The 27,779-nt window shown below is 38.5% G+C and overlaps 1 protein-coding gene across 6 annotated transcripts in view; it reads right to left on the reverse strand.

Annotated features, from left to right (window-relative positions):
• Lin7a (lin-7 homolog A, crumbs cell polarity complex component) overlaps positions 1-8,194 on the reverse strand; it is a 135,681-nt gene extending 127,487 nt beyond the window's left edge. The window contains exons 1-2 of one of the 6 annotated variants that reach the window (XM_040754938.1): positions 7,822-7,898; positions 4,578-4,655 (exon numbers count right to left, since the gene is read on the reverse strand). Coding sequence is in view for 2 of the 6 variants with exons in the window: in XM_005068046.4 (XP_005068103.1) it covers positions 7,822-7,903 (82 nt within the window). In the remaining 4 variants the exon portion in view is untranslated. Of the gene's footprint in view, positions 1-4,577; positions 4,656-7,821 lie in introns of all 6 variants that reach the window. The other 5 variants (XM_040754940.1, XM_005068046.4, XM_013111906.3 and 2 more) reach the window with 5 other exon arrangements.
• Between the last annotated feature and the right edge of the window lie 19,585 nt (positions 8,195-27,779).

The raw sequence follows: 27,779 nt of genomic DNA on the forward strand, positions 1-27,779 counted from the left end.
TTTTTACTAATTCTTAAAATAATCCCCCATAGATTATAAAATGCTAATATTTTATTACAGTATTGGCACAAGTTTTACATTTAATTTTAACGAGATAGATTTTAATATTTTGATGATGTAATCACACAGCTTGTTTCGACTTTATTAAAGAAAATGATCATTATCTTACAAATCACCTATACTTACTAAATAAGATTGCCCCAGTCATATACCAATGCCATCAATATGAATCGAATCACATTGTGACTTGATTCCATGTAATGAATGCTAACTACACTCCCTTCCATTGAATTTTATCTGCTTCATTGTAACCTGCCATTTTATCTAGGTACAATCTTAGAATTCTGATATGATTGGCCCAATTATTTCTTATTTCTCAAGCTGTATGCCACCAATAAATCTGATTAAAATATAACTCATGGAACTCAGCTGGAATCTCAGTAATGATGCAAAGCACTGAGACCCGTTCATTCTTAGAGCACCATTCAACCACTAGAAACACACTTCATATAGCTCCATGTTTTCAACAAGTCCTCTTGCACAGCTAATAGCATCCTGAGTGTGGAACACAGCTGTGCTCTTCTATGAAATCCATCCATCCAATCTATTTTCATCGACCCATGTACCTGCTGCAAAATCCCCACTCTTTTCTAATGGTTCATATTTTATTATTCTATTATTAAGCCTTATATTATGCTCTGTTAAGAGATATCACCAAATAGTTTGGTCTGTCATTCCCTAAAACATATTTATGTATTTTCTCACAGTCATAATATCTGTTCAACCTACTGTTCTCTCATTTTCCTTGGACATCACTGTCATTAGTCCCTTAGTCTTAGGGTCCAATTATTCTCTTGCTGTTCAGTAGACCCAGCTGTCACCTGATGCGCACTTCTCCCCCCTGTGACCTGGGGGTTTTAAATCTTATGAACATTCTGTGACTTCCATTAATCTATCCTTTTATGGTGATGGCAATTCTTTGCTAGAAGATCTTATGCAGAATTAATGTTACTATGACAACACTGAGCAAGTAAACAAAAAGAACAGAACCAGGTGGACTTGAAATTGCTTCAGTGTCTCTAAACGTTGTGATTAGTTTACACCAGGAGCTCTGTGCTTCCTGGGCAACACAGACAGATGTCTGCACACAACTTCAAAAGAAATTTCAATCCCACATGGTTTTAGGCACATTTGCTTTCACTAGGCAAGTCTTCAAGTGTAGCTAGCACATTACTTAGCAAAACTCAATCTGAAAAGTTCTTGATCCCACTTATTAGAAGTAATTAATTGGTGAGATCATTGTGACTTTTAAAGACATTTTTTGTCAATAGAGAGTGCTTTCTAAATAAGTTGATCTTGACTTGTTTATCATGTCATAGTTCTATCCTTCATTAATTGGTAGTTGTGAAAAGTGAAATCACAGAGCAGCTCATTTTTGTATACTGGGTTGGGCAGGTGCTTCTATGTAGCCCCTCTTAACATTAAAAAAGGTTTTATGTTTCCCTTATGAGAACTAAATGTTTGGTCCAGACACCAACTAAAACAGTAGAATCAATACCGAAAAATGAAGAGGAAACTATGAATATCAACAACAGTGCCTCTTATTGTTTCTGGCCACTTGCTGGGCTACACACATACACAGACCGACAGAAAGACACATACACAGACCGACAGAAAGACACACACACACACACACACACACACACACACACACATAACCAAATGATAATCTAAGGCAGTAATTGCTTGTGCACTATTGTAGGTTAGTACTACTAAGTGATCATTATGCTCCTCTATATGGCTAGGAGCCTATAGTGACCCTTGAAAATACACTACTAAACAAAAACATTATTTTCACGAATGACAGGACCACAGTAAAAAAAGACTTTCAAAAAAGAGTTTGTGAAATGTTTACTAATGCCTCCAGAAAATATTTTCTTAAAGTAAACAACCACTTTGTGTTCATGAGCCAAACTGTATCAACAGGCTGTCGATGTGGGTGAGGTGTTCAGATGAGATACAACATTCTTAGTGTTCTGGGGTTTTTTTGTATTTTGTTTTGTTTTGTTTTGTTTTGTTTAAAATCAAGATCATCAGTCATGCAACTTAGAAACAATAGTAAAATTATAATATTTATATTTTTTCTTCCTTGTCTTTTTTTCTGTCATAAAAATCCCTGCAAATAAAAACAAAACCAGAAAACTGAGGTGCAAAGGAAGGAATGGCCCTCTTTGGACGATGAGCAAAAGCAATTTTCAGGTGAATACAGATTTTATAAAAACTGGTGAATGTAGTAGATTAGAAAAATCTATAGGCTGCCCAGGGCTTGAATTGGAAGATACATAAAGTAATAGGCTCTGTATGCCTTGAAGAGTGAAAAGGAAAGAGAAAATGTTAATGTGTCACAAATGTTATGAGAACTGTGGCACCATGGGAAGAATGCTCATCGACATTCAATATTTGTTCTCATGTTATCTTCCCCCTCAGTATTAAGACTTGTTGGTTTCCCAGTAGAAACTATAATGACAAAAGTTTGATCTTTTTAAATGAGGAAGTACACTTAAGTCTAGTTTAATCAATAATTTAAATTATGATAAAAGAAGCCAAGAAATAACAATTTCCATTTCTATTTTTGCAACTCATTCAAATTGAAGTTGAAACACATTATGGCAATTGAGTGAATTTATCTTGTTGGCATGCTAAGATAGGTTGATATCTGTTGGTCATGTCACCAAAACCAAAGATTTGTAAATTGTGCAATTTTAATTAACTCCTAAGTTTTATTATAAAATATTTACTTTCTTTTCAATTATGCATATTTTTTGCTATGGGGAATGTGTCCATGTGAGTCCAAGTGCCTAAGAAAGCCAGATGTCCTAGATCTCCTGGAGCTGCGGTTACAGGTGTTTGTGAGACACTGACATGCTTCCAGGAGCCACTTTGAGTCCTGGGATCAAGAGTTATCTCTCTAGACCCATAGAAAAATTTAATTGTTCATTTTTTTCTACAGTGGGTTTTATATTATCACATTAAAGGTCATAATTTTCTTTAAAGCCATTTGGTTTTCATTTAAGTGGAAAAGGTTAAACAAAGGGGAAAATTTAAAGGATTTTTTTCATATTATTCTTTCTGACCTTGAAGCAAAGAATTTCTATTTTCTATAAAGATGGCAGTATCGAGTACCGCAGGCTACACTCTGTTTTGTTGCCCTGAGTTAAGCTGTAGGCCATTCCCAATTTTAGAGATTAAAATCTGGTCAAGCAAATCTCTGAAAATAGGAAGAGGGTCTGGGAACATTTAAGAGCCAGGAAGAGATAAATTCCATGATTTCTCCTTGTCAGGATCGCCATTTTGCCACAAGGTAAATTATATGTACTGCTGTCCCTCTTGCTGTCTAACCTCCAAAACTCACATTATTATATGTGATATTTTACCCTGACCATAAAACCTAGTGTAAAGCTGATCTGCAGATTTAGTCAGCCTATATAACCATATTTCTAACCAAAGATGTAGCCTTGTGGTATAATTGCTAGTTTTCATTTTTTACTTTTTAAAAATATTTGTTTAGTTAGGTTTTACTCTCTCAGTATATCAACTAGATGGTAACCAAGTAGCAAATCTGGAACTGAAGTTATATACACTTCCTTCATTATGATTCCTTTTACTAAACACCATATTAACACAAGACATGAAGACCAACTGAAATTTTTCCTTTCTCAGTGAGCCTTCCTTGATCAATACCAGCCAAGTAGCTCTTACCCCCAGAGCATCTCTTCTGATTGTTTATTTTTCAGAGCATTTTACATTGTCACATTGTCATATTCTCTAACATCATTATTATGGGTCACTTCGACTGATGCCCTGGCTACCATCTTCAAATGTCCCTTCAATCAGGCTCCTTCCTTGTCTGCTTGGTTTTTCACAGTAGCTGTTGTGATGTGCCAGGGAACATGTACTTCCTCTTCCAAAGAATCTCTTTACCCCCAATTATTGACAAAGCTCGTTTCCCTCCTCTTTTCAGTTCCTTTCTCAAATGTCGTGATCTCAAGGGGTATTTCCTTGACTGATGTATCTAACACAGTGGCCCCTTGTCATTTTTTCAGTTTTATTTTTACTTCATCAGCCTCATACCTGTCTATGTGAATTCATTGTATCTCTCTTACTAGCATGCAAACACCATTAGATTTTTTTCCTGTTTTGCTCAACTGGCACTACCATAGTGCTTAGAGTGGTGTTTGGGACAATGCTGACACTCGATAACCTTTAGTAAATCAATCCCTTATCATTTGTCACCTCTAGTAGACTCTGAAGATTCATAGATGTCGAAAACCTTTCTTCTCCTCCCATAGTATCTCATATGCAACAGGTGATAAATGTATATTGAATGAATTGTTTGTGGGGCTTAAGAAAAAAAATCTTCCCCTAGTGGCCCCTACTTATGGCAGAAATTAGAATTGTCATTTTTCTAGCTTCTCCATATACCTGAGCCCACATAAAGTGTTACTTACAGGATGGCCTATAAATAAATGAAGACTAACAAGAAACAGTAAATAGGAATATACTCTATCCATAGTCACCTCCAAGGTCTGCAATGCTGATTAGTCCAATGTCTTGATGCAGTTAGAAGATAATGTATTCCTTTGACTAGCCTGGATCTTAAAGACAAAAACCAAGATGAGTATGACTTCTAAGAGTCTTACTTCCAGTTATTGCATTTGAATTTGAGGTGACTAAACCTTAATTTAAATCTTGTAGCTTTGATTTGTTTCCTTAAAAACTGGTGTGTGTGTGTGTGTGTGTGTGTGTGTGTGTGTGTTTGTGTGTGAGTGTGTGTTTATGTGTATACATGCAGGCATTATGGATGTATGCATGTATATATTTATGTTTATGTATGCTGCCAAAGAACACTAAGTAAAATTAAATCTCACATTTAGAAGTAGTATAGCCTCAAAAACATCTATCTTCATTTCTTTTGTGTTTTATATTTGCATATGTGAAAACACTAGAAATGAACTAGGACCCCTAAAGTCATAGTATGTGTCTTCTGATTTGCTGAGATATAATTGGTTGTCCCTGACTAGAGTCTTATTTCCTTCTTCTGTGTTGCCCACCAGCTGACATCCTGCTTGGTGCCTGGCAGTACACACTTTTAATTCCAGCATTGAGGAGGCAAAAGCAGGCAGATCTCCAAGTTTAAGGCCAGCCTGGTCTACAAGGTCCAGGACAACCAGGACTACTCAGAGAAACCCAGTCTTGAAAATAAATACATAGATATTTAAAAGGCAAAACCTTGTTAAGCAGCTGAGGCTGACAGAAATCCACCAAGTGAACAGGGAAAAGGTTCCTAACAACTTCCCTATGTGTGCTCTACCAACCTTGATATCTCTGCAGGGCTGTGACTGCATTTCACACCAACCATATCTCGGTTTGGTATGGCATCCCTAGAATCAATAGTTCTTGGCTTACTTGAGACTTTACTTCACTAACACTAATCTACAGTAATTTTAGATTTCCACCACAAGTCAGTGACTGTGATAAATTCAAAGATAGATTCAGAAATGGCCTCATCTCTCAAGGAGCTCCACCTATTGGGGAGACAAAAGTTATAAAGGCTTTGGAGTAACCAAAGACTGGGAGGGCAAAGCTGGAGTGTTCCAAATGGCACTCTGAAGCTTAGTGTGATCTAGTCTCCAGCTGGTGGACAAACACTGAAACCTAACTTAGGGTAAAAGTGCACAGTATTGAATCATTAACCCCAAATTCCTAATGAACAACTGAATTAAGCCCTTTTCAAGGACAACGTTTAGACTCCTGCATTCCATCAAGTGAATTATAAAATTACCTACTGGATTATATTAAGGTACCATCGCAGGGAAGTAGAGGGAAGGTACTTTATTGATAGTCTTTTCACTCATTAAGCAGCCCAAGCCAGTAAGGAAAGAGTATTCATTCATTCAGATATTCACATAGTTAACCTAGTTTTGCTTCCTGGGTTACTGTCTGGAGTACTGTCAGATACCACCTGAGTAGAAACAAGAATGCACTTTATATCTTTGTCTGTTTAATACCTCCTCTGAACAACTGACTGGGGCACCTAAGGGCTAAGAAACTCTGCTTCCCGAAGTGGGATAATTGTATTAGCAATAACAGTAGCGGGATATAAACTTGCTTGGACGAGTGGTCTTTTTGGAGTGTTTGCTTCTAACATAGAGTTTGGGATGTTTAACATAGTTAAACTTGGGATGGTTGATGACTGTAATTTAGTAATGGGACAATATAAGAGCTCATCACATGAAAACAGAAATACTTGGGAAACCCATCGTTTTTAATAGCTTGCCATCTGCTTGGCTCTTACCAGCAATGGATTTATCCTGCTTAGTACGGATGATATTGGGGGTAAAACCATAGATTATACGATGGGTTTCTGAGCTCTTTACTGTTATCAATTTGCGAGCTTGTAAATGAGCATTTCTCAACATTAAAAAAATCAATATTTTTTCTTCTCTTACCCCAAGTAAGGTTGCTATGGGCACCACATATTATCTGTTCTGGCACCAACCGATTGAGTTAAAGTCAACAGAGATCTCTCCAAATAAAGAACCTCAAGCAGAGTTTACCAGCTTTGCCACTGAGCTCCCCAGCAGGATGCTCTTTTTGCCTTGCTGGGCCCGCTAGTTTAATCCTCCAAAAAGCGAAATTTTAGAGGAACAAGGACTAAATCATTTTCCTCTGAGCACAGCATTTTCAAATGGCTGCCCTGGGTCCTAAACCCCTCCGCTGCGGACAGGGCTAGAGGTGCCCTCTCTCTGCAGAGCAGGGACTCTGGCACCCTAGAACCTAGACAGGGGAAGGGAGAAAGGAAACTCCCACTCGCAGCCAGGAAACCCTGGGGTGCACTAGTCAGGCCCCATCCTAGAGAGAAACCAGTAACCAGGCTTGGGAAGGTTTCAGGAGGTAGCAAAAAGCTGGCTGTTTCCTATGCAGCCAAAGAGTAGGACGCGCAGGTCACAGGCTAGAAGTTAAACTGTTACCCAGTCTGCGCTTTGTCCCTGCGCTGTCTGCAGCCCAGGCACCGAGGTGCACTTGACTGGTAAAGAAAAAGGTTGGTTCGGAGCAGGAGACAGGAGTTGCTACAGCCCTGGAACTGCAGGCTGAGGGAGCACCACGACCCAGCGACCCAAACCGCAGCTCCGGACGGGAATCTGGAGCCAAGCAGGCTCGCCTCCGGGATGTGGCGTTCCCTAGCCGGCTAGGCTACAGAATTTCGCTCTGCCCTTTCGCCCTGGCTTGGCAGCCCAGCGGAGGCGCACCCAGCTACCATGCCAAACGCACTACCGCCCTGGGGCGATCTCCCAGTCCCCGCAGCTACACAGAGCCTGTCTCCATCACAGGGACAAACTTGCTCCCTCCAGGTCCCTGGGCCAGCAGTTGTTAGCTGGCTTCCCCACTGGTCCCTTCGCTGCTCTGGCTGGGAGAGCTTTCTCTGCCCCTTTCCAACCTCCAGTCACCAGTGCTCGGTGGTTCCCGCACATCCTCTCCAACAAAGCCGGGGACTGGAGGCGACCCAGCAAGAGACTAGGACTGGTGGCTGGAGTATCGGAGCCCTGGCAAGGCATCCACGCCCCGGCGAGCGCAATGAGAAGAGGCGGCAGGGACCAGGCGAGCAAAGTGTCCTGCTCCGGGCGCGAAAGCCTCCTGGGCTGATTTCCTCGCCCACTGTCCCTTGGCCGAGCGCATCCTGCTGTCCCAGTGGGACTGGGCAGGGCGGAGCGGGGGAAGGGGTGCGGACTCAGTGGCCTGATGGACCAGCACCTCCCTTACCTCTGTCCAGAGTAAGCGGCTGGACCACTGTCAATGTCGCCATGTCTGCCGTGGGAGCCGAAGTGACGCTCGGCTTCAGCATCAGCAACCGCTTGTAGTGAGAAAAAGAGGAGGAGATTGGGGGCGGGGGTGGAGAGGGAAGACGGAAAGGAGGGGGAGGAGGGGGAGGCAGGAAGGTGGTGATGGAAGAGAAGAAAGCTTGGGTGGGTTGGTAGCCAGATGGAGACTCAACTGTTCCGCCTAGCCGAATCTTCAGACGCAGCGCCAACCAGGGCAGGTATCCGCGAGCGCCTGCATGGCCAGGCGCTGAGAAAGGAAAGCTCAGCCCTAGAACTTTGCTCCTCCGCCCATGAGCTCTAGCTGGGTGTAGCTGGTTAGCTGTCTTTCAACTTTCCACCCAAGCGTAATGGTCAGAATACACTTGTACACAGAGGACACGAAAACAGGAGAGAGGTGGGGACAGAGGTTTATTTTTTTAGATTAAAAAAAATTCAGCCTATTAATACCACATCCCTTTAGAGAGAAAACGCCGCTGGCAATGGGAGGTGCTGCTCTATCACTGTAGTTGCTGTTAATTTCTGTTGAAAGCTTTCTTAGAATGTCCACTCCTAACAGTACAAGGCAACTGACGGAGGACCAGGGTTCTATGGGTAAGTGTTCATTTAGGAATTGGGTATATTGCCTAGGAAATAATTAGCCTTTACAAGCAAACTTCCTTATAATGTTTTAAAATTAGAAACCGGCTTCTGTCTTTGAAAATTTTCTAGGACCTTTTCACATTAATCTAGAAGAAGCATGCATTCATGCATTCAGGGGTGTTACTTATTGACTAATTAGCATATGTGACAAGAATTGAGCCAAGAGTATTATATGCCATTTACTGCATGCTAGGTTTATTCTTTCCCTGCACCTTCGGGATTAGGGTAGGATGATATTAAAGGACTTATTTGAGAGTTGGTTGAACAGGATCCAGTTACTGGAAGCTTCAAATACTGACTGTGAGCCCTTTATCCCAACTTTCACTAAATTTCCACCATGCCTTGTCTCCTTATCAAACCACGAGGAAGCATGTGTAAATGTCCTCTGGGGATAATGGGAACTGTGCCTGGGTGACAATGCTTTCTGTTCATCCCTGTGACAGTCAAATAATCCTGGTGACTAGTAGAGGGCAATGGCTTGCAGCAAAATATTTGCTTATAGTCAGTGCTATGTTCTTCTAATTAAAACAAGAAGAAAGCAGTAGACTTTCACCAATTATTGAAATAGTCGAAGATGACTGGATGTCTATCCATTCAACAAATCCTTAGTGACACACGGAGGTTCGTAGTCTTTAAGTACTTTGAGGAAGAAATTTGATCATGAAATTCAACTCTTAATCACACATATTATTCATAAAACTCACATAAGCTTGTAGGTCCCCAGCCTCCTTACCTGCCAAACAAAGGGACCAGCTTCTTCCAGTTGCACAGTGACCTGGTAACAGGAGGAAACTGAGTCTACTCTGCAAGTTCACCGAGATTGGTGAGCTGTTGATGGGCCCATAAAAAGGGATGTGCTCCCAAATTATAAGCATACAAGCAACATTATTTGGGATATATATATATATGCATATATATCCACACACATTTATACACATGTATGTGAGTGTGTGTATGTAAAATAACAATTAGAGAAATATAGACCATGAGAGAGAGAGAGAGAGAGAGAGAGAGAGAGAGAGAGAGAGAGAGAGAGAGAGAGAGAGAGAGAGAGAGAGAGAGAGAGCACAGGAGAGCAAGGAGCCAGCTCATGGGAAGAGGAGAGGGATGAAACCAGGAAATTGTGTAATTATATTTTAATTAAAAATCGAGGAGACTTTACAAAGGAATATATTTTGTGGTGTTGTAGAGATGGCACCATGGTTAAGAGCATACATTACTCTCAGAGATCTCAAGTTCAGTTCCCAGGACAGACATTAGATGGCTCACAGCTCCCTGGAACTCCAGCTCCAGGCGTCTCAGACACGTCTGGCCTCCTCAGGGATCTATACTCTCATGAACAGTCCCACACAGACCCATAATTAAAAGTAAAATGAATCTTAAATGATGAATGTACTTGGAGAATAGTAGATTATAAATTTATTAGTAAAAGCTACTAATTATTATTGATTCTTACTAGTACAGTATTAGATATTTATTAGTTTAAGTCCTATGCTAGGAACTGGTCATGGAAAGGCTGACAAGATTGAGCCTTCTTTCTTTCTACTTAGCCCTGGCTACTTGACAAACAGTGAGCAAAGCATGGAATTCTGTGGAGGAAATGCCTTAATCAATTTAGAAACAAAGCATTGTTTCTTAACTCATGTTTTGAGTTCCTTAATTGAAAATTTGCTCTACCCTTTTTCTTTTTATGTTGTCTCCTTTTTTATTCAAGAGCTAAAAGAGGAAGTATCATTCATCAGGTATCCTTCAGTTATTATTTCTAGTATTGGTAATTTTGGTATCCTTTGCTTATGTTTAAACACTTGTAGAAAATGATTAATATGTCAGCATGCATAATCAGTTGTCTTCATTAAATTATCTTGTGAGCTAGAATTTATATCATCTTTCAGAAACATGGGGAGACATAAGAAAATGTCCTGAATTTCCTTCTTGTGCATGTATATGTACCTATGCTCAGATCTCACTCACAATAGTCTGGTCACCACAATTGCAAACTTTGTTTTGTCAAAGTCACTGTGCTTGACCTATTCATATGCTGTCCCTTTTCTGTTTCTATCAGAGTTGTTGAGAAATATGCAATTACATTTTAGACATAGCCTTTGGGTACCCAGTCACTCTATTGTTTCTCTAGAAGATAAATAGTAGTTTAATTCACTGGCAACTGAATTTTCAATATGATTAATTTAATAAGTAATTTATCAAGTAGCTTGTGTGGTCAAAGGTTGATCCTGTGATATCTTCCCATTCTTTCCAGCCCCAGTATATATTATTATTCCATTTTGGAGATAAGTAAACTAATGCTCAGAGATGTTAAACTACTTGTTGCAATAAAAACAAAATAAAAACAGAAAAACAAACAAAAAATGGCATGAGAGAAAAAGTTGCCGTGAGACAGAGTTCAAGTGCAGATTTTTTTTTATTAAGGAAAAAGATCATAAAAGCGGGAAAGAGGCGGGGGGGGCTGTGGAGACCTGCCTCTGGGGACAGGAACAGTGGGAAAGAGAGGCAGACAGAGGTGGGGAGAACAGACAGACAGAGAGAGAGAGAAAAAAAAGAGAGAGATGGGAGGTGGGAAGGGCCCTTTTGAAAGAGAACACAGTGAATAGGTACAGGTGGTGTTCTTAGTGGCAGCAGCTGAGGCTGTATCCTGTCAGAACTCTAAATGCAGGCCAGTACAGATGCCTAAATATTAAAATTACCTAGTAACAGCACCTAGACACAGGAGCCACTATGTTTTCAGGGAAGGAATCCCAACACTACCTTATTGAATATTTAGTGATTCAAACATTTATTTCTAATGCAGGTGTTAAGTCTCATTCATAATCTCTCCCCACCTCCAGTCATTCTCCATTTGCTTGAGAGACAGTCAGAGACATGAATGTATGGAGGCAAACATTCTGTTTCCAATGTAAACCAATGTAGCTAATAATAAAACAACTGTCTGCTTTGAAATATAAAATCTGTTGTTGCTAGAAATTTCATTCAAAGCTAGTTAAATCTTCTTTCCTTAATTGAATCTTTTTAAATTACATGGCAGAATCAAGAAAAGGTTTGCAAAAAGCATTAGCATACCAAGAAAATATGTTTAGCTAAGTTTTCAATGGAGTGTAATAAGCACAGCTTCACATGAGAAAAATAGCACCCGATAACTGAAACTCTATCAGCACAAGTGTTAAACATTATCTTTGACTGATTCAAGGTATCACCATAACTTTCCTAACTCACAGGGCCTTGTCAAAATGCCACTAAATTAAGATGGAGAATCAACTCATACTTCAGCATGGTAAATGTTTAACTCATCATTAGGAAAAAAATCTGATTATATTCACTGTCTTCTTATTTTGTTTTAGTAAAGACTTGTCTATTGCTTCAACGGATTCTTTGTATACTTTCTATTTGCCAGACTTGAGATAATATCTAGGCACTTGAGATAATGAAGTGTATGAAAGAATAAATCCTATTTTCACTTACTTTCTTGTATTACAAAGCAGAAACAAGAAAGAGTAATTAGCAAGTCAGTACTATGTAGAAAAAAGTTGGCAATTAAATTTGTTCTAGAAAAATTTTAGGTTCACTAAATTTAGAGGTACAAAATACAGCATCTTAGAGAATAATTGAGCCAAGCCAGGATGACAGATAGAACTACGTGGACAAAATAAAAAGTTTGTTGTAGACTATCATAAAATAGCAAATCATTGAGAGTCAAAGGGTAGAAAATAAGATAATTAATAGAAAGGTAATGAACCTTTCACTTCGTGACAATTACAAGACAAATGATAGTGACCATTAAGGAAACATTGGTAGAGTTTGCAATAAAACTTGCTAACATCAGAATGCAGAGTTACTAATTCAGAGTTGGCAATCATAAAATTAAAGATGAAACAAAAATATTAAGAGTCAATTCTCATTATTTTTAATTTACCTCAAGCTAGTAGAAAATACATTGTGACGGGAGGAAAGCTGAAATATGAATAATTATTCTTTAATTATAGAATATTTTCTATGTTTTCTCACATCATTAATTATCATGTAACTTATAAATGTTATAATTTTACTCTGATTCTGTGTGGGAATAGCATGATTCATAAGCCTTCTAGATTTATGGATGTATTATTTATGTCTTTTTGATTCATATAATAGAAAATAATTTATTTTATATTATCTTCTTTGGTTTATTTTGTAATTGTCATAAAGTGAAATGTTCATTTTGTACAAGACATCATTTTGAATCAGTTTAAGTTGCAGGTGATCTTTCAATAAAGCAATTTAGATTCAAAGCTTTTAAATTTTCTTTTTATTATGCACCCAACCTTATATTTCCTAACTTCATGCCAGGACAGCACAAGAGATAAAAGAGGTACAGTAGGCACTAATACAAGAAAAATATATACAACTTATTTTTTTCCTCACAGTGTCTCTGTATTTGTCATCGTTTGGTTCCCACGATATTTAACCTATTTTTATCACTATGAGCTTAAAGTTTTTAGTTTATTCTGAGTAAAAGACTGTGTTTGTTTGCTTTGGTGATCCTGGCAATTGATGTAGGGCTTCACATGTGCAAGCCATGTGCTTTTTTACCACAGGCCTACTAAGCTCCAGCCCCAGATTTTACATATATTCATGGTACGTTAAGTATCTGCTGTATACTAAGCACTAATCTATGGCTCTTGTTTAGTTTTGATGAAGGGGAAAAATAAAATATAAACCAACAATAAATTAGACAATCTTAGGTAGAGGTAATCATAAACACTAGACCTTGTTTCATCTGAGAAATAGTTCCAGGAATGCCTCATTGTACATTAGCCACGATGACAAGACAGTTCCCCTTTTTCCTGGAAAGCAAATTATTATGCACTTATAATATGGTTCATGTGGTGGTTTGAATGAAAATGGCCCTCGTAGGCGCACATATTTGCACGTTTAGTCCCCAGTTGGTGAACTATTTGGAAAGGTTAGAGGTGTGTTCTTGTTGGAGGAGGTGTATCACTGGGATGGGATTTGAGGTTTCAAGAGCCGGTGCCAGGACCAGTGCTGCTCCCTGAAGGATGGTCAGTGTGTAGTGTCTTGCCTGCTACCATGCTCCCTGCCATGATGGGGCTAACCATCTGAACCTGTGAGTGAGTCTCTAGTTAAGTGCTTTCTTTTATAAGAGTTGCTGTGGTCATGGAGCCACTTCACAGCAATAGGACAGTGACCAAGACGCCCCACAAACGAGTCACATTTTATTTGATAGAACTTATTTCTTCTTCTTTTCTTTAAATTAGAAACAAGCTTGTTAATCCCAGTTCCCTCTTTCTCCCCTCCTCCCCTGCCTCCCACTGACCCCCTATCCCATCCCCTTTCTGCTCCACAGGGAGGCTGAGACCTTCCATGGGAGAACTGCAAAGTCTGTCATTTGGAGCAGGGCCTAGACCCTCCCCTGTGTGTTTTGGCTTAGAGAGTATCCCTCTTTGTGGAGTGGGCTCCCAAAGTCCATTCATATACCAGGGATAAATACTGAACCATTACCAGAAGTCCCATAGATTGCCCAGACCAGCAAACTGATGTCATGGTGTCTGGAACAGTCCTATGCTGGTTTCCCAGCTATCAGTCTGGGGTCCATGAGTTCCCCCTTGTTCAGATCAGCTGTTTCTGTGGGTTTCTCCAGCCTGTTCTTGACCCCTTTGCTCATCACTCCTCCCTCTCTGCACCTGGATTCCAAGACTTCAGTTCAGTTTAGCTGTGTGTGACTGCTTTTGCTTCCATCAGCTGCTGGATGAAGGATCTAGGATGGCATATAAGGTAGTCATCAGTCTCATTATCAGAGAAGGACACTTAAGGTAGCCTCTCCAGTATTGCTTAGATTGTTAGTTGGGGTCATCTTTATAGATCTCTGGACATTGCCCTAGTGCCAGATTTCTCTTTAAGACTCTAATGGATCTCTCTATTATGGTATCTCTTTTCTTGCTCGCCTCTGTTCTTTCACTGATGCAATCTTCTTGTTCCCTTATGTCCTCCTCACCCCTCCTCCTCTTCTTTTTCTCATAACTCCCTCTCCCCTCCCCCATGCTCCAAATTACCTCAGGAGATCTTGTCCCTTTCCCCTTCTTTGGATAGAATTAATTTTTAAATAACACATCCATACCACCTTTGACGTATTGCTTACTGACAAGGACAGTAAACTTACGGTAGAGTTGGAAATAAGAAATCTTCATGCTATTTGTTGAGGAGTTTATGAAAGAACTGGAAAGGAAATAGAAGCACAAAATTTGAATATAATGTATCCCAAGAAAAAAATTCTATAAATTTGTATGTTTTAAATGTATACGGAAACAAAAAAAGGAAGAAAACTTGCACTGTGAACTGTTTTAGAAATTGTTTAGTTTCTTTCAGGAGAAACTAGGGATATTTTCTTTCTTTTATGTAGACAATAAGATGATTTTTCCCTTTGAGCATGAAGAGACACATTTTCAGACTTTCAGTAGGGGCGTCTAATTAAGCAGGCAAGATCTTAAAGGATTTCATGGGAAACTAAGGAAGGCAGTGAAGACTCCTTTGGATTTTCTGAGGTGCAGAGAAATTACCATGGTGACTCTAACCACCACCTTGATCATTAACAAACACGCCGAAGTCTTGTTTAGGATTTTAGCTTCAGTTAAATTTTCAGTATATTTATTCATTTATTTGTGGGGCATTTATGTGTAGGGGAGGGATATATGTAAAAGTACCAGGGTGCATGGGCAGAGGTCAGAGAACAACTTGCAGAAAATCAGTTCTCTTCTTCTACCATGTGAATCATGGGGATTGAATTCAGGTCCTAGGAATGAGGGAAAGAGAGGGAAGGAAACAGAATATGAGAGACTAAGGCACCGGCAACCTCCTATGGACTCTGTATAAATACACAGGTGCACACACCCTCCCCACAACACACTCACACTAAATCACCTGGGTCCTGACTTTAGTTTAATTTTAAAGAGGATTCAAATAGCTTTCTCTAGAAAATCACCTCAACTTGTGACTTTAATTTCTTTAAGTCTAGCTTACCTTATTCCCACAAGCAGTGTAATTTACCTCTAACTTTAGTGCTATAGGATTAATTAAGGATATTAGGAGGAAATTGACATAAAGGCCATTTTCAAATTTTTCTCACATTCTTTCGCAGTACAGTAATTGGGCAACAGAATTTACCCTAGGCATGCTGGAAAGTTTACATGTCAGTAATAAGCAAATTTACGAACTAAATGTGCCACTGACATGGACAGCACATTCAGAAGATTCCCACAGTTGTTTCCCTCTCTATAGTTTAGAAGGGAGAAATGCTCCAATTCAACTATGATCCATCTCATCCTAACATAAAGCTTAAAGAATTTCTCAAATTTATTAGTAAGAGCAAATTCTGCTTCTCTAAAATAGAGCTCTGCTCTTGGCTTCTCCGTTTCCTGCTTCTTCTGTCATGGTTGAATTCTGTCCATGCAGGAAGACCTTTCTGGGGCTTCAGTCTCCTGCATCTCACACTCCTCTGAGTCTGTACAGATACTCAAGGCAGATCTGTTTCCCAAATCGAATGCAGTGTCTCTGAGAAGTGACCCCTTGCAAACATTTTTTGAAAGAAATTATTTTTCTTTAAATTATTACTCTTGTATTGGATCTTCTTAAAGCTTTATTATGGCTTCTTGAGAACATTACTATGAAGGACAAGAAAAAGACAAATGAAAGTTGTAACTCTGTGTTAGTGTCTCAAGGTACCTATTATCTGGCATGTGGTTTGGATTAAATGTGCCATATCAAGTATAGAAATATTTTTATGTAGACTCCTAAGTCAAACCTGTCTTCCAAAGTACTAGACAAACCTCATGCTCTTATCTAGGTAAAAATAAAGTTGTGTAGTTGATATGATGTTCTGACAAGCTTTTATTTATCCTATTAATTTTATTAGTTTTTTTTCTTTTGACTAAGTTCCCTTGCATATCCCGGGCTTCCCAGGAACTTACTTTGTAGACCAGTCTGTCGTCGAACTCATAGAGATCTTCCTGCCTCTACCTCCCAAGTGCTGGGTTAAAGGCATGCACCACCAATGTCTGACATAGTCAATTCTAATTTTGATAAGGGTTTTGCTTTGAAAATTTAAGGACAAGTCAGTGTGTGTGGTAAACAATCAGGATTATTCCAAAAGTCCATTCACCATGAATAAACAGTAACAAAGCCTTTTCAGGATACACACACACACACACACACACACACACACACACACACACACACAGAGAGAGAGAGAGAGAGAGAGAGAGAGAGAGAGAGAGAGAGAGAGAGACAGGCTTGTGTGTATGTGTGTGTGTGATACATATTTAGACAAACAGGTTCACCTATATATAAAAAAATCACACGAGATTCAGATAAATATATTTTATTTAATAATTGCAACAACACAGCTATATTTATGCAAGTAGAGTTACATACTGATGGGGAAAGTCCTTCTGTGTATATGTTGTCCTACTGGTTGATTAGTAAGGCACTGCTGGCCAATAGGGAAGCTAGATATGTGAGATTAGATGTTGAAGTGGGTTCTGGGAAAGGTAGTCAAGAGTAGAGGGTGGCCATGTGATCTCTCAGGTAGAGAGGACACATCAGGCTGCATCCTCTGTAAGATAAGTTCTTGTAAAAATACATAGATTAGTAATTTTGGGGTTAATAATTAAGTCAGAACTAACCAATGATAAACCATAGCAAATGTCCAAGAGCTTCGTACTTAACATAGTGTCTCATGTGTTATTTGGGGGCTGGGATAGCAGCATGACCCAGGCAGCAGGCCATATTATTTATTGCCGAATTTCAGAATATTCATCAAAGAATTGTTTCATGTGTTTTAGGATTTTAGTTTCTGACTGTACTAAAAACTAATTCCAGAGTAAACAAACCCAAAAAAATTCCAGGTTTTTATTCATGTTGGATTGGGGAAATGTCTTGGGATTAAAATTCTTTGCTGTCAAATATGAGGATCTGAGTTTGGATCCCAGAACCCATGAAAGATGTGGAGTGTGGACAAGCACCTATTATCCAGCACTGGAGAGGGGGTAAAGGACAAGATCACTGTGACTTGTTGGCTATCAGCCCAACCAAATCACAGCCTACCTAAGTTTCTGTGAGAGTCCCTGTTTTAAGGGAAGAAGACAGAAAATTATGGAGACTAAGACACCAACAACCTTCTGTGTACTTTATAAGTGCACGAGAACATGCAGCCCCCCATTCACAGTATCCTTTTTATATTCTCTTTATGAACATGAATTCTACTAATTGATGGCTTTTTGCAATTTAATTCCTAAGTATGAGTGTGCCCATTTCCACTTACATAATTCAGGATTATTGCTGCCTTCCCATGTACCTGTTATTGTATGCTAGCTGATTCCTATTCCATATAAGTATCACAGATTTAAATACTTTTTAAAATCTAAAATGATTAAAACCAAACAGGGTTGCCCTAGATTGAGTATATTTTTTCATTTAAAATGTATATCATACATGAGTGAGTACATACCATATTTCTCTTTTTGTGACTGGATTACTTCATTCAGGATGACTTCTTCTAGTGACATCCATTTGGCCTGCAAATTTCAATATTCCATTGTTTTTCCATTAGTAGTACTCCATTTTGTAAATGTATCACATTTTCTCTATCCACTCTTCAGTTGATGGGCATCTAGGTTGCTTCCAGGTTCTAGCTATTACAAAGAGTGCTGCTATGAACATCGTGGCACAGATGTCCTTGTTGTATGAATGTGCGTCTTTTGGGTATATGCCTAAGAGTGGAATTGCTGGGTCTTGTGGTAGACTGATTCCCATTTTCCTGAGGAATCTCCATACTGACTTCCAAAGTGACTGTATGAGTTGGCACTTCCACCAGCAGTGTAGGAGTGTTCCCCTTTCTCCACTTCCTCTCCAGCATAAAATGTCATTAGCGTTTTTTATTTTAGCCATTCTGATAGGAGTAAGATGGCATCTCAGAGTTGTTTTGATTAAGTGCCAGCATACAATCCCACTGCCAGAGAGTCTAGGAAATAGAACATTCATCCAGTGACTGATGGAAGCAGAGCAGACACCCACAGCTAAACACTGAACTGAACTCCTAGAATCCAGTGACAGAAAGGGAGGAGTAATGAGCAAAGGGGTCAAAACTGGGCTCGTTTAACCCACAGACACTGTTGACCTGAACAAGGGGGAGCTCATGGACCCCAGACTGATGTCTGGGAGGCCAGAATGGGACTGATCCAGACCCCCTGAATGTGGGTATCAGGGAGGAGGCCTAAGCAATCTATGGGGCCTTGGATAATATTTATCCCTGGCATACAAATGGACTTTTGGTGCCCATCCCACAATGAGGGATTCTCTATCAGCATGGACTCTTGGGTGAGGGCCTAGGCCCTGCCCTGAATGAAATGAAAGAGTCTGGAGATCCTCCATGGAGGGCCTTGCCCTCCCTGGGGATCGGAGTGGGGACTTGGTAGGAGGTTGGGGGTGGGGACCTGGGAATGACATGTAAAGAAAGCTTGTTTCTAATTTAAATAAATAAAAAAGAACACCCCCCAAAGAAAAGTAAAGAAATAAAGAAGTCTTGACAAATCAAAAGAGAATAGAAGATGACCTGACTGAAAGAAATAACAAAGTCAGAAATCCCTTTAAGTAGATTACCATCCTACAAGGAAGACAATGACTATAAAAAGGTACAAACAAAAATGTAAAACTTGAAAAAGAGACAAAATTTTCTCAAATTTTTGATAAGAGAAACACTTTCTAAGTTGAGTGTAATAAGAATACACAAGGAATAAAATAAAAAAATGTATATCATACACGTTTCATGGATATAGTAGGTCAAAGTGATTGTGATAGTTTTGTGCTAAGAAACCAAAAGTACGTACATCTAAAGAAAGATAAACTCTAGAAGCTTAAAACTTCACTTAAAAGTTTTCATTTTACAGATAAAACTGCATATATTTGTCATGTGCACATGACATTTTAAAGCATATAAACATTGTGGAGTGTGTGTGTGTGTGTGTGTGTGTATGTGTGTGTTCTACCTAATGAACATATGCATTGTCTCAAATAGTATTCTCACACTAAGAACATTTTATATCCAGGATCATGCCTTGGATTAAAAATACATTACTAGTTATCAGCTTTAATTTCCATGTTACAAAATAATTCATGCATAGATGTTTGTGTATCTATGTATTGTTATGGTTTCTATACATATGATGTGTTGGCATGTGTACATATATAGGTGCATACTTGTGCATGGGTATGAAAGGCAGAGGAGTCCTTAGAAAGACATCAGACGCCCTGCTCTATCATTTTTTCCTTAGTCTCTAAAGATATTATCTCTTATTAGACCTGGAGCTAGAATGACAGCAAACGCAGCAGTCCTGTCTTCTCACAAAGCACTAGGCTTATTACGGGCATGTACCTGACCTTACCTGGACATCTGTGTGGGTGCTGGCATCTCAACTTAGAGTCTCGCACTTGTGCTGCAAAGCATTCTTATCCACCAAGCTGTCTCTCCAACATCTTGATACTGGTTTTGTTGCCTCTTTTATTTCCACCAATAGAAATAATATAGGTGTTCCCAAAGGACATGGAAAACTGCACTGAGAAGTTGGAGCACCTGAATTTTCAAGTAACAAGAAGCTAGTCTCATTAATTAGCTAAAAATATAAAATTGAAAATAATAAATAAGGAATATGATTCTGTTAATTGTCATTCAAAGAGCATTTTAAAAGCTAATACACACACTGCTCTCTGCTGGCCTTATTGTTATTGCAACCATAGCCAGATGCATATTTGTAGTTATGGGAGGTGGCAGACTGTTTATTTCGAAGGGCTCATCGAATTTTAAGCTCTATTGATATATATAACATGACTGTGTATTTATATATAGAGTGGCATAAACAATCTTTGATGTATTTTAGTGAAGTTGGCTGAGCAGTCTGTAAATGTGTAGTCAACATACTTGTAACTAATTGTGTACTAAACATACAAAATGATGGATGTAGACTATAAGTGCCCAGGCATAATGTGTTTCAGTTTGGCTAATAATCTGTGGCAATGACTACAATGCTGGCTCGTGCTTTCACTCAGGAAAGAAGTGAAGGCCTCTAAGGGGCAGGATGGATGGCTATGAATATTTAGCAAATTATAGCATCCTTGTCTTCACAAGTAGATTCCTGCTTCTTTCTTTTTACATTTGCATTCTCTCTCCTTACATTGCATCATTTCCCCCAATAACTTTGTTGGTGCTCTTTGAATGCATGGGAAAACATTTTAGTCATGGCAGTTATGGGAGAAAGAGAAAGAGAGAGAGAGAGAGAGAGAGAGAGAGAGAGAGAGATACCTTTCTTATTCATTGTGTGATTCCATGTTAGATACCACAGCAAGCAAGCAAAGGTACTGCAGACATTCAATGTTCCAATGGACTTACTAGTGTTTGTGGAACTACTATTCAGTTAAGACAGTTGCAAATGCTGCTAAATCTTGAAAAGGATATGGTGTAATTTATAGTAGGGTGTAAACTGATCCGAGGATTCAAATGGTCTAGAAAAGTACATTAGGGATTTATGATTTCATCCCAAGAGAGATGGAAGACAATAATTAGGTTATATAGGAGAGTAAACAGAATGAACATATTCTAAAAACAGTTATTTGAATGTAATGGGTATAGTGACTGGGGCTCAGGGAAAAGGTATTCATTTGAAGAGAACCATTTAAAAAGCCATTCAAGAACCAGGGTGAGAGAGTTTTCATGTCTTGAACAAAGAAAATAAAGGTAATTTAAGTTTGGTAAAGTGAGTACAAACCAGACCTGTTTGGGAGTTATCACTGACCTGACTTGATAAAAGCCTGAAGACAAGGGAAAACAACAAAGGAGACAAGATAGTAGAAAGCATTCCTAACATTTTCTGGCATGTAGAAATGGATAAATAATCTTGAGAACACTGAAGAAGGACATGTTTGGGGAGAAAAGAAGATGGTTTTTGTCTTTGAATTCATGGAGTTTGATGTGGTTTTGAGATGTGGAAATGTCTATGCTGTTGGTGTTATATTTGTCTTGTAGTTTAGAGTGTTCTGAACTAAAGCTATAAACTTGAAAATAATAGAATTATTTGGATGGAGAAAATACATAAAAAGAAAACTACTGAATTTTGATTTAAAATGTATTATTAATATCTCATGAAGTCCAATAATATCTTAAGTCATAAAACGTAACAAATGTCAAATTTGGCCAACAATGGAAACCACTTGAGCTCCCCGAATTTTCCTGGCTAAATCAGAACAGGGCTGAAACCATGTATTAACAGATCCAGTGATTTTCTATCACACTGTTATTATACTAGATTTAAATTATGCAATGTGAACTATTCGTTTACACTGTGTGAATATATGTCACTGTGATTGGTTTAATAAAGAAGTTGACGGGACAATAGCTGTAAAGGGCAAAGTTAGGCAGGAAAGCCAAACAGGTAATGATGGGAAGAAGAAGGATGGAGTTAGAGGAGGCAGCAACAGATGCAGGATGGGCATGCTGTACTGAGAAAAGGTACTGAACCATGTGTCAAAGCATAGGTAAGAAATATGGCTTAATTGAGAGTTGTCTAGTAACAAGCCTGAGTTATTGGTCGAGAAATTAATTAATATTGGGTATTGGTTATTTGGGAATTATTAGGTGGGAATGAAAATCTGTCGACAATGTAACTAGAGAGACAATGCTTGGTTTTCCAACATATACTCACTGCATAGCATAGAACTGATACTTAATAAATATTTGGGTATGTCAAAGAAAATATGTTCCAAAACAATACCATTTAGCAGACTCTCTGCATTTTAAATATACTTTTAATTTGGAAAACTGACTCAACCTCTCTTGGTTGCTCATTTTACATAAGGCATTTGCTTTACTTTGTTCTATGTGTATTTACATGAAAAGTTTAAGGAAAACATGCCCCTGTTCTGCATACACCTGTAATTATTACAATTGTCTACAAGACATGTTGGACATTGCATATGCCATGGCACAGAAGGCAGAAGAACAAAGAAGTCCACAAAGGAGGGAAGACTTTAGAAATGTGGTATAGCTTATACCAGGTCTTCACAATTAGAAGGGTTTTCAGATGGGGTAGGACTGACAGGGATTTCTGCAGTACTAAGCAATAAGTAGAAATGTCCAGTTAGGGAGTTATGCCATGCATTGTTTGTTGTTGAAGCAGTCTACTTGACTGAAACAGAACATGAAAAAATGTAGCACAATATTAAAAAAAATGTAAGAAGCTGGTAGGGACAGAAATGCCAGGTGCTGGACAATAAACAATTGCTATATTATATATTCAAGGAATATGGTATGTTCAGTTTCATATTTTCTATATGTGATTGATTAATTTCCCATATGTAGAGTCCAGATACATAGAGAAACTTCTGATGCCTGTAGATCAAGTTCATAGCATACAGGAGCATGGAGAGGCCTGGGTCTGATTGTAACCACTCATGATTTCTTAGCCACCTTCAACTTTCCTAAAATGTCCTCATATATAACCAGAAATAACTCCACCCTTCTTTGAAATCATTCTGATTTTTTTTGTTTCTCTTGTCTCCCAGTAGTATTAGAACACAGTGCCCGTGAAATCTCTAATGACTTATGCTTTATGGATTTATAAAGTAAAGGGCAATAATGAGATTGAAATATTTATTATTATTGTTGTTGTTGTTGTTGTTGTGTGTGTGTGTGTGTGTGTGTGTGTCTGAAGATTGAACCCAGAGCCTCACGTACATTAAACAAGTAATCCATTCTTGACCTACATGCCCATCCTGAAATAGAAGATATCTAGCAGAGGTAGAAGGATAGGACAGAGACAAAATGCTGATATTTGGTGAGGAATAATGGTGTTCATTAGGAGAGTCTTCAGAGGAATGATGAAGAGACAACTTCATTCCAGATGAATGAAGATAGTTTCATTTTCACTATAGAATGAAGATGGATTTTAAAATAATGATACATTCATTCAGTTGAAACGTTTGGAAGAAAATTAACTAGAGTAAGAGTGTGAGTATGAAGAGTCATCAGTTCTGTAGCAATTACCATTAACACCAATTTTACAATTGCAGGGGAAGCCAGGGAATAACTTAACTGTGCAGGCACATCACTGAACCTGCAGAAATTATATTATCAAGTGGGAATCCTTTAATTCTCACACTTCAAGCTTTACACATGTTCACCATGGATATCCCCCACAATAGTGTTTTTGTGTATGGTGACTGACATGTTTATTCTGCCTGTTGGACATCTAATCGATGATGATGATGATGATGTGTGTGTGTGTGTGTGTTTTATTTTAAGCACATATGTGGGATCTAGCTTTTGTTTTTATATAAAATGCATATAAATGTTAGAGCTCTTGACACCATTTATATCTGATGTCAGTAGGACTTTCACATTGTTGATATAATAAAATATTTAGGGGATAGAAGAGGAATGGCAAATGAGCAAGTTAACAGCTTTCTATAAGCGTAGCTCATAATTGTAGTGATATGAGAAACTCAAGTTGAGTCGATGAGAGCGTGAGTGGAGGTGACTGCCAGGGTAATTGTTGCATTCAGTATCATTCAGAAGAAAAAAATGGAGATAAAATTGCAGAATTTATATTCCTGCCTTTCAATTTTCCTTAATCTCTATGTTGCTTTTATTTTTTCTTTTCCTATGATTCTCCTCCCCTTCTCCCTGGATTCTTTTGGAAAGGATTTAGTTCATAAAATTTAGTTTCCAGATGGCTTAAAAATAAAGAAAATGACAACCATCTATTCATTGTCCATATAGAATTGGAAATATAGTTCTGTGGAAAACTGTCAAGTTGTCTGCTTGAAAAATATGCGGTTTGAAGGGACAAGTGTGCTATGAGATGTCTCTGTGGTTGCTAGGGGTTGTAGGACATCAACATTACCAAGCCTGTAGGTTATTTTAATTCTTCCTTAGTAAATTTCCAGCCATTTGGGATTCACTCCCGTAAATGATTATGGATGATTTTCCTAAGTAATGAAAGCGTTTCTGTCTTCAAATGTGAACCTTCCCATTCTTAAAGAATGTTCAGCTTTACAGTGTGATATGGAGATGAATTGTGCTATAATCATGTGTCAGAGACACAGGGCGCCAACTCCAGGTTGAAATACTCCTTCACTTTACTGTAAAATTTTGTTGATTGAGAAATTTCATAGTTACATAAGACAAAAGTATTCTTTTTACATGTTGCCTATGTACTTTCATTCGTGTCCTCTTTCTCAAAATAACTCCTATCTATGTTTGTTTTTATTTGCTTATTTGCAATCAGCATTAATGTTGACTTTGGAAATTCTTGCTATTTGAGAAACTCATGATTTATATCTGATATTCCTTCATGGGCCACCTGTTAAAGGTGTGGTGGTTATCTGATTGGTTTCTTGGGATGTGATGGCTTTACAAGTGCTTTATGCTCACCAGTGAATTAATCCATGATAGCAAATTCTTGGTGAACTCATACCTTAATGACTTTATTCGGGGGAGGTAGAAACTAGAAGATGGTGTCTACTTGGAGAGGTTAACTCCTGGGAGGTATGACTTTGAAGGGTGCACTTTGTGCCCAGTTTGATTTCTTTCTTCTTGACTGTTTCTCAACTTTGATGAGAGCCTTCCATCATCATGGCCTGCCACCATGATGTTTCTACTTTGTTACTGCCCTATGGATTGAAATCTCTGAAGCTGTCAGTCCACATTGTTTCTCCTGTTTTCCTCAAATAATTTGTTGCATCAACAGAAAGCTAACTCAACATTCTATTCTGGTGTTTGGAAATATTTTACACATATGAATGATGGAATTGTTGTTGGCAAAAATGTAACATAAAATCTTTTATGAACTGTAAATTGCTGTACCCCTTAAACACAGAAAAGCATTGGGGGCACTTTCCTACCAAATACAGAACCCTGTATTACTTTTCTTGTTGTTCTGATAAAATACTAGTGTTCAGCTTGCTTCCTCCTTTTAATTCAGTTTAGGACTCCAGCCCACGGCATACTGCTACCCAATTAGGGTAATCTCATCTCAGTTGATCCATTCTAGACAACCTCCCATAGACAGACCCAGAGGTTTGTCTTCTCAATGATTCTGAATCCTGTCAAATAGAAAATTAATATTAAACACCATAGGTTATGAATTCAATTGCAGAAATTGCAGTTTATAATACTTAATAGTGTACCATAATTGTACACATTTACAGCCAATCATGTGATAGTATAGATGCATACATACATTCTTTAGTGATTAGATCAAGTCATTTAATTTTCACACAATCAGAAATACAAGTAATACTGTTTATTTGTGTCTCAACCTTTCAAAGAGTGCACTGGAAAATAACTTTCCATTAAGTCACAAATTTGAGATTCCTTTACTTCACTATTACGTTTTTGGACAAAATCAATCCTATTTTGAAAAAATCATTTTAAATCATCATTGAACTTATAAAAGCCTGGGTGCTTTCTGAGGTTGAAATGATTATATTACTATGCTATTTCATTGAGCTCACAGGTAATTTTTGAAGACTTTCTTTTGTCTGTATGGAAAGTGTAATTATTCAGTCATTTTTCTGCATATAAAATGACTTAAGCCCATTAAAATATGTTAAGGTGCCTATGTGAGCTTCAGTAATACTTCAGCAAGAATGCAGATGATCTTGTTTTGCTGAAGAAGACATTTGTGTTAAACTTCATCTTCTTGGCATGAAATTCCTACTTCCTCAAGAATTTATTTAATAATGCCATGGCATCACTCATGATTTGGATGTTTCCATGTGCATAAAACACAAACTGGGAAACCAGCCACTCTCTTATTCTACTTGTGCAGTTGGAATATTGGAAAGTTAAAATCCAATAATTTTTACTTGAAATATAAATGTTAAAATATAAAACCAGAACAGAGACAACCACAACTGATTCCCAAAGTTGATGACATATAGAATGTGTCAGAGGTAAACATGTCATTTTAATTATCTCCTTGTAAGTGGAAAATATCACAAGGGCATATTCAAATTAGATTCTTATAATCCTCACCGTACACTAGAATTTGCTCATTGCAGTTCTAAAATCTGCATATCAAGATATAATTTAGTGCATCTGAAATTTATCTGTGGATTTCAGTAAAAATGTTTTTGAATTATTTATTTGTTTGTGTGAATGTGTGTATATATGCAAATATGCATGCAGGTACATATTCGTGTGTGTTTTTGTGTATGTGTGTGTGTGTGTGTGTGTGTGTGTGTGTGTGTGCATATATGTGTGGAGATCAGAGGTCAACCTTGGATCCCATTCCTAAGGTAGACTAAACCTCATTATTTATTGTGTATGAGTGTTTTGCATGCTTCTATCCCTGTGTATCATGTGCAACTCTGATACCTGCAGAGGACAGAAAAGGGTGGAAGATCCCCTAGAACTGTAGTTATAAATGGTTATGATGGTGATGAGAGTGCTGGGATTAGAACCTGCTTCCTCTGAAAGAGCAGTCAGTGCCACATTGTGCCATTTCTCAGACTTCAAACTTCTATTTAATCACATATGTATCTGGTCAGTGTGTTTGAATGTATACATGTTCATATGTTAGTGGGTGCCCATGTGTGCAGAGAGAGGACTGAAAATGATGCCAAGTGTCATCCTTGATATTGCACTAACCTTAAACATTTATTTAGCCAGCACCTCTCCTGAACCTGGAGCTCTGCATTTCAGCCAGTCTGACTAGTCAGCTTGTGCTAGGGGTATCTCCAGTACCTTCAGCACCTGGGTTTGGGCTAGAGGTCAGCTGCCATACCCACACAGTTTTTATGTGCTTCCAAATTTGAGCAGCTAGTACCAGCTGAACTATCTCCTTATCATCTTCCCCCAACCCTTAAGTACTTAGGTCTCTTATAGGTCTGCAAACTGCCAGAGACCTATCTGTTTCTGACACTCCAGTGCTGGCAATACAGTTCATACAACTCTGACCTGGTTACAAAAGAATTAGATCAGGAGTGGGAAGATGAGTCAGAGGGTAACAGTGCTTGCCATACAAGAGTGAAGACTATGGTTTGAACTGCCAGAACCCACATAAAATGGATTCTGCGCATGTACAATCCTGATACTCCAAAGGTGAGGTGGGCAGCTGGAAGAGACAAGAAGACCCCACAAGCTCCTCGATGTAGCATCAAGCAACAAAGTGACCGTTAATCAAATAGGAGGGAAGGAAAAGACTG

Source organism: Mesocricetus auratus, unplaced genomic scaffold (assembly GCF_017639785.1).
Source record: "Mesocricetus auratus isolate SY011 unplaced genomic scaffold, BCM_Maur_2.0 Super-Scaffold_100011, whole genome shotgun sequence".
Taxonomy (NCBI): domain Eukaryota; kingdom Metazoa; phylum Chordata; class Mammalia; order Rodentia; family Cricetidae; genus Mesocricetus; species Mesocricetus auratus.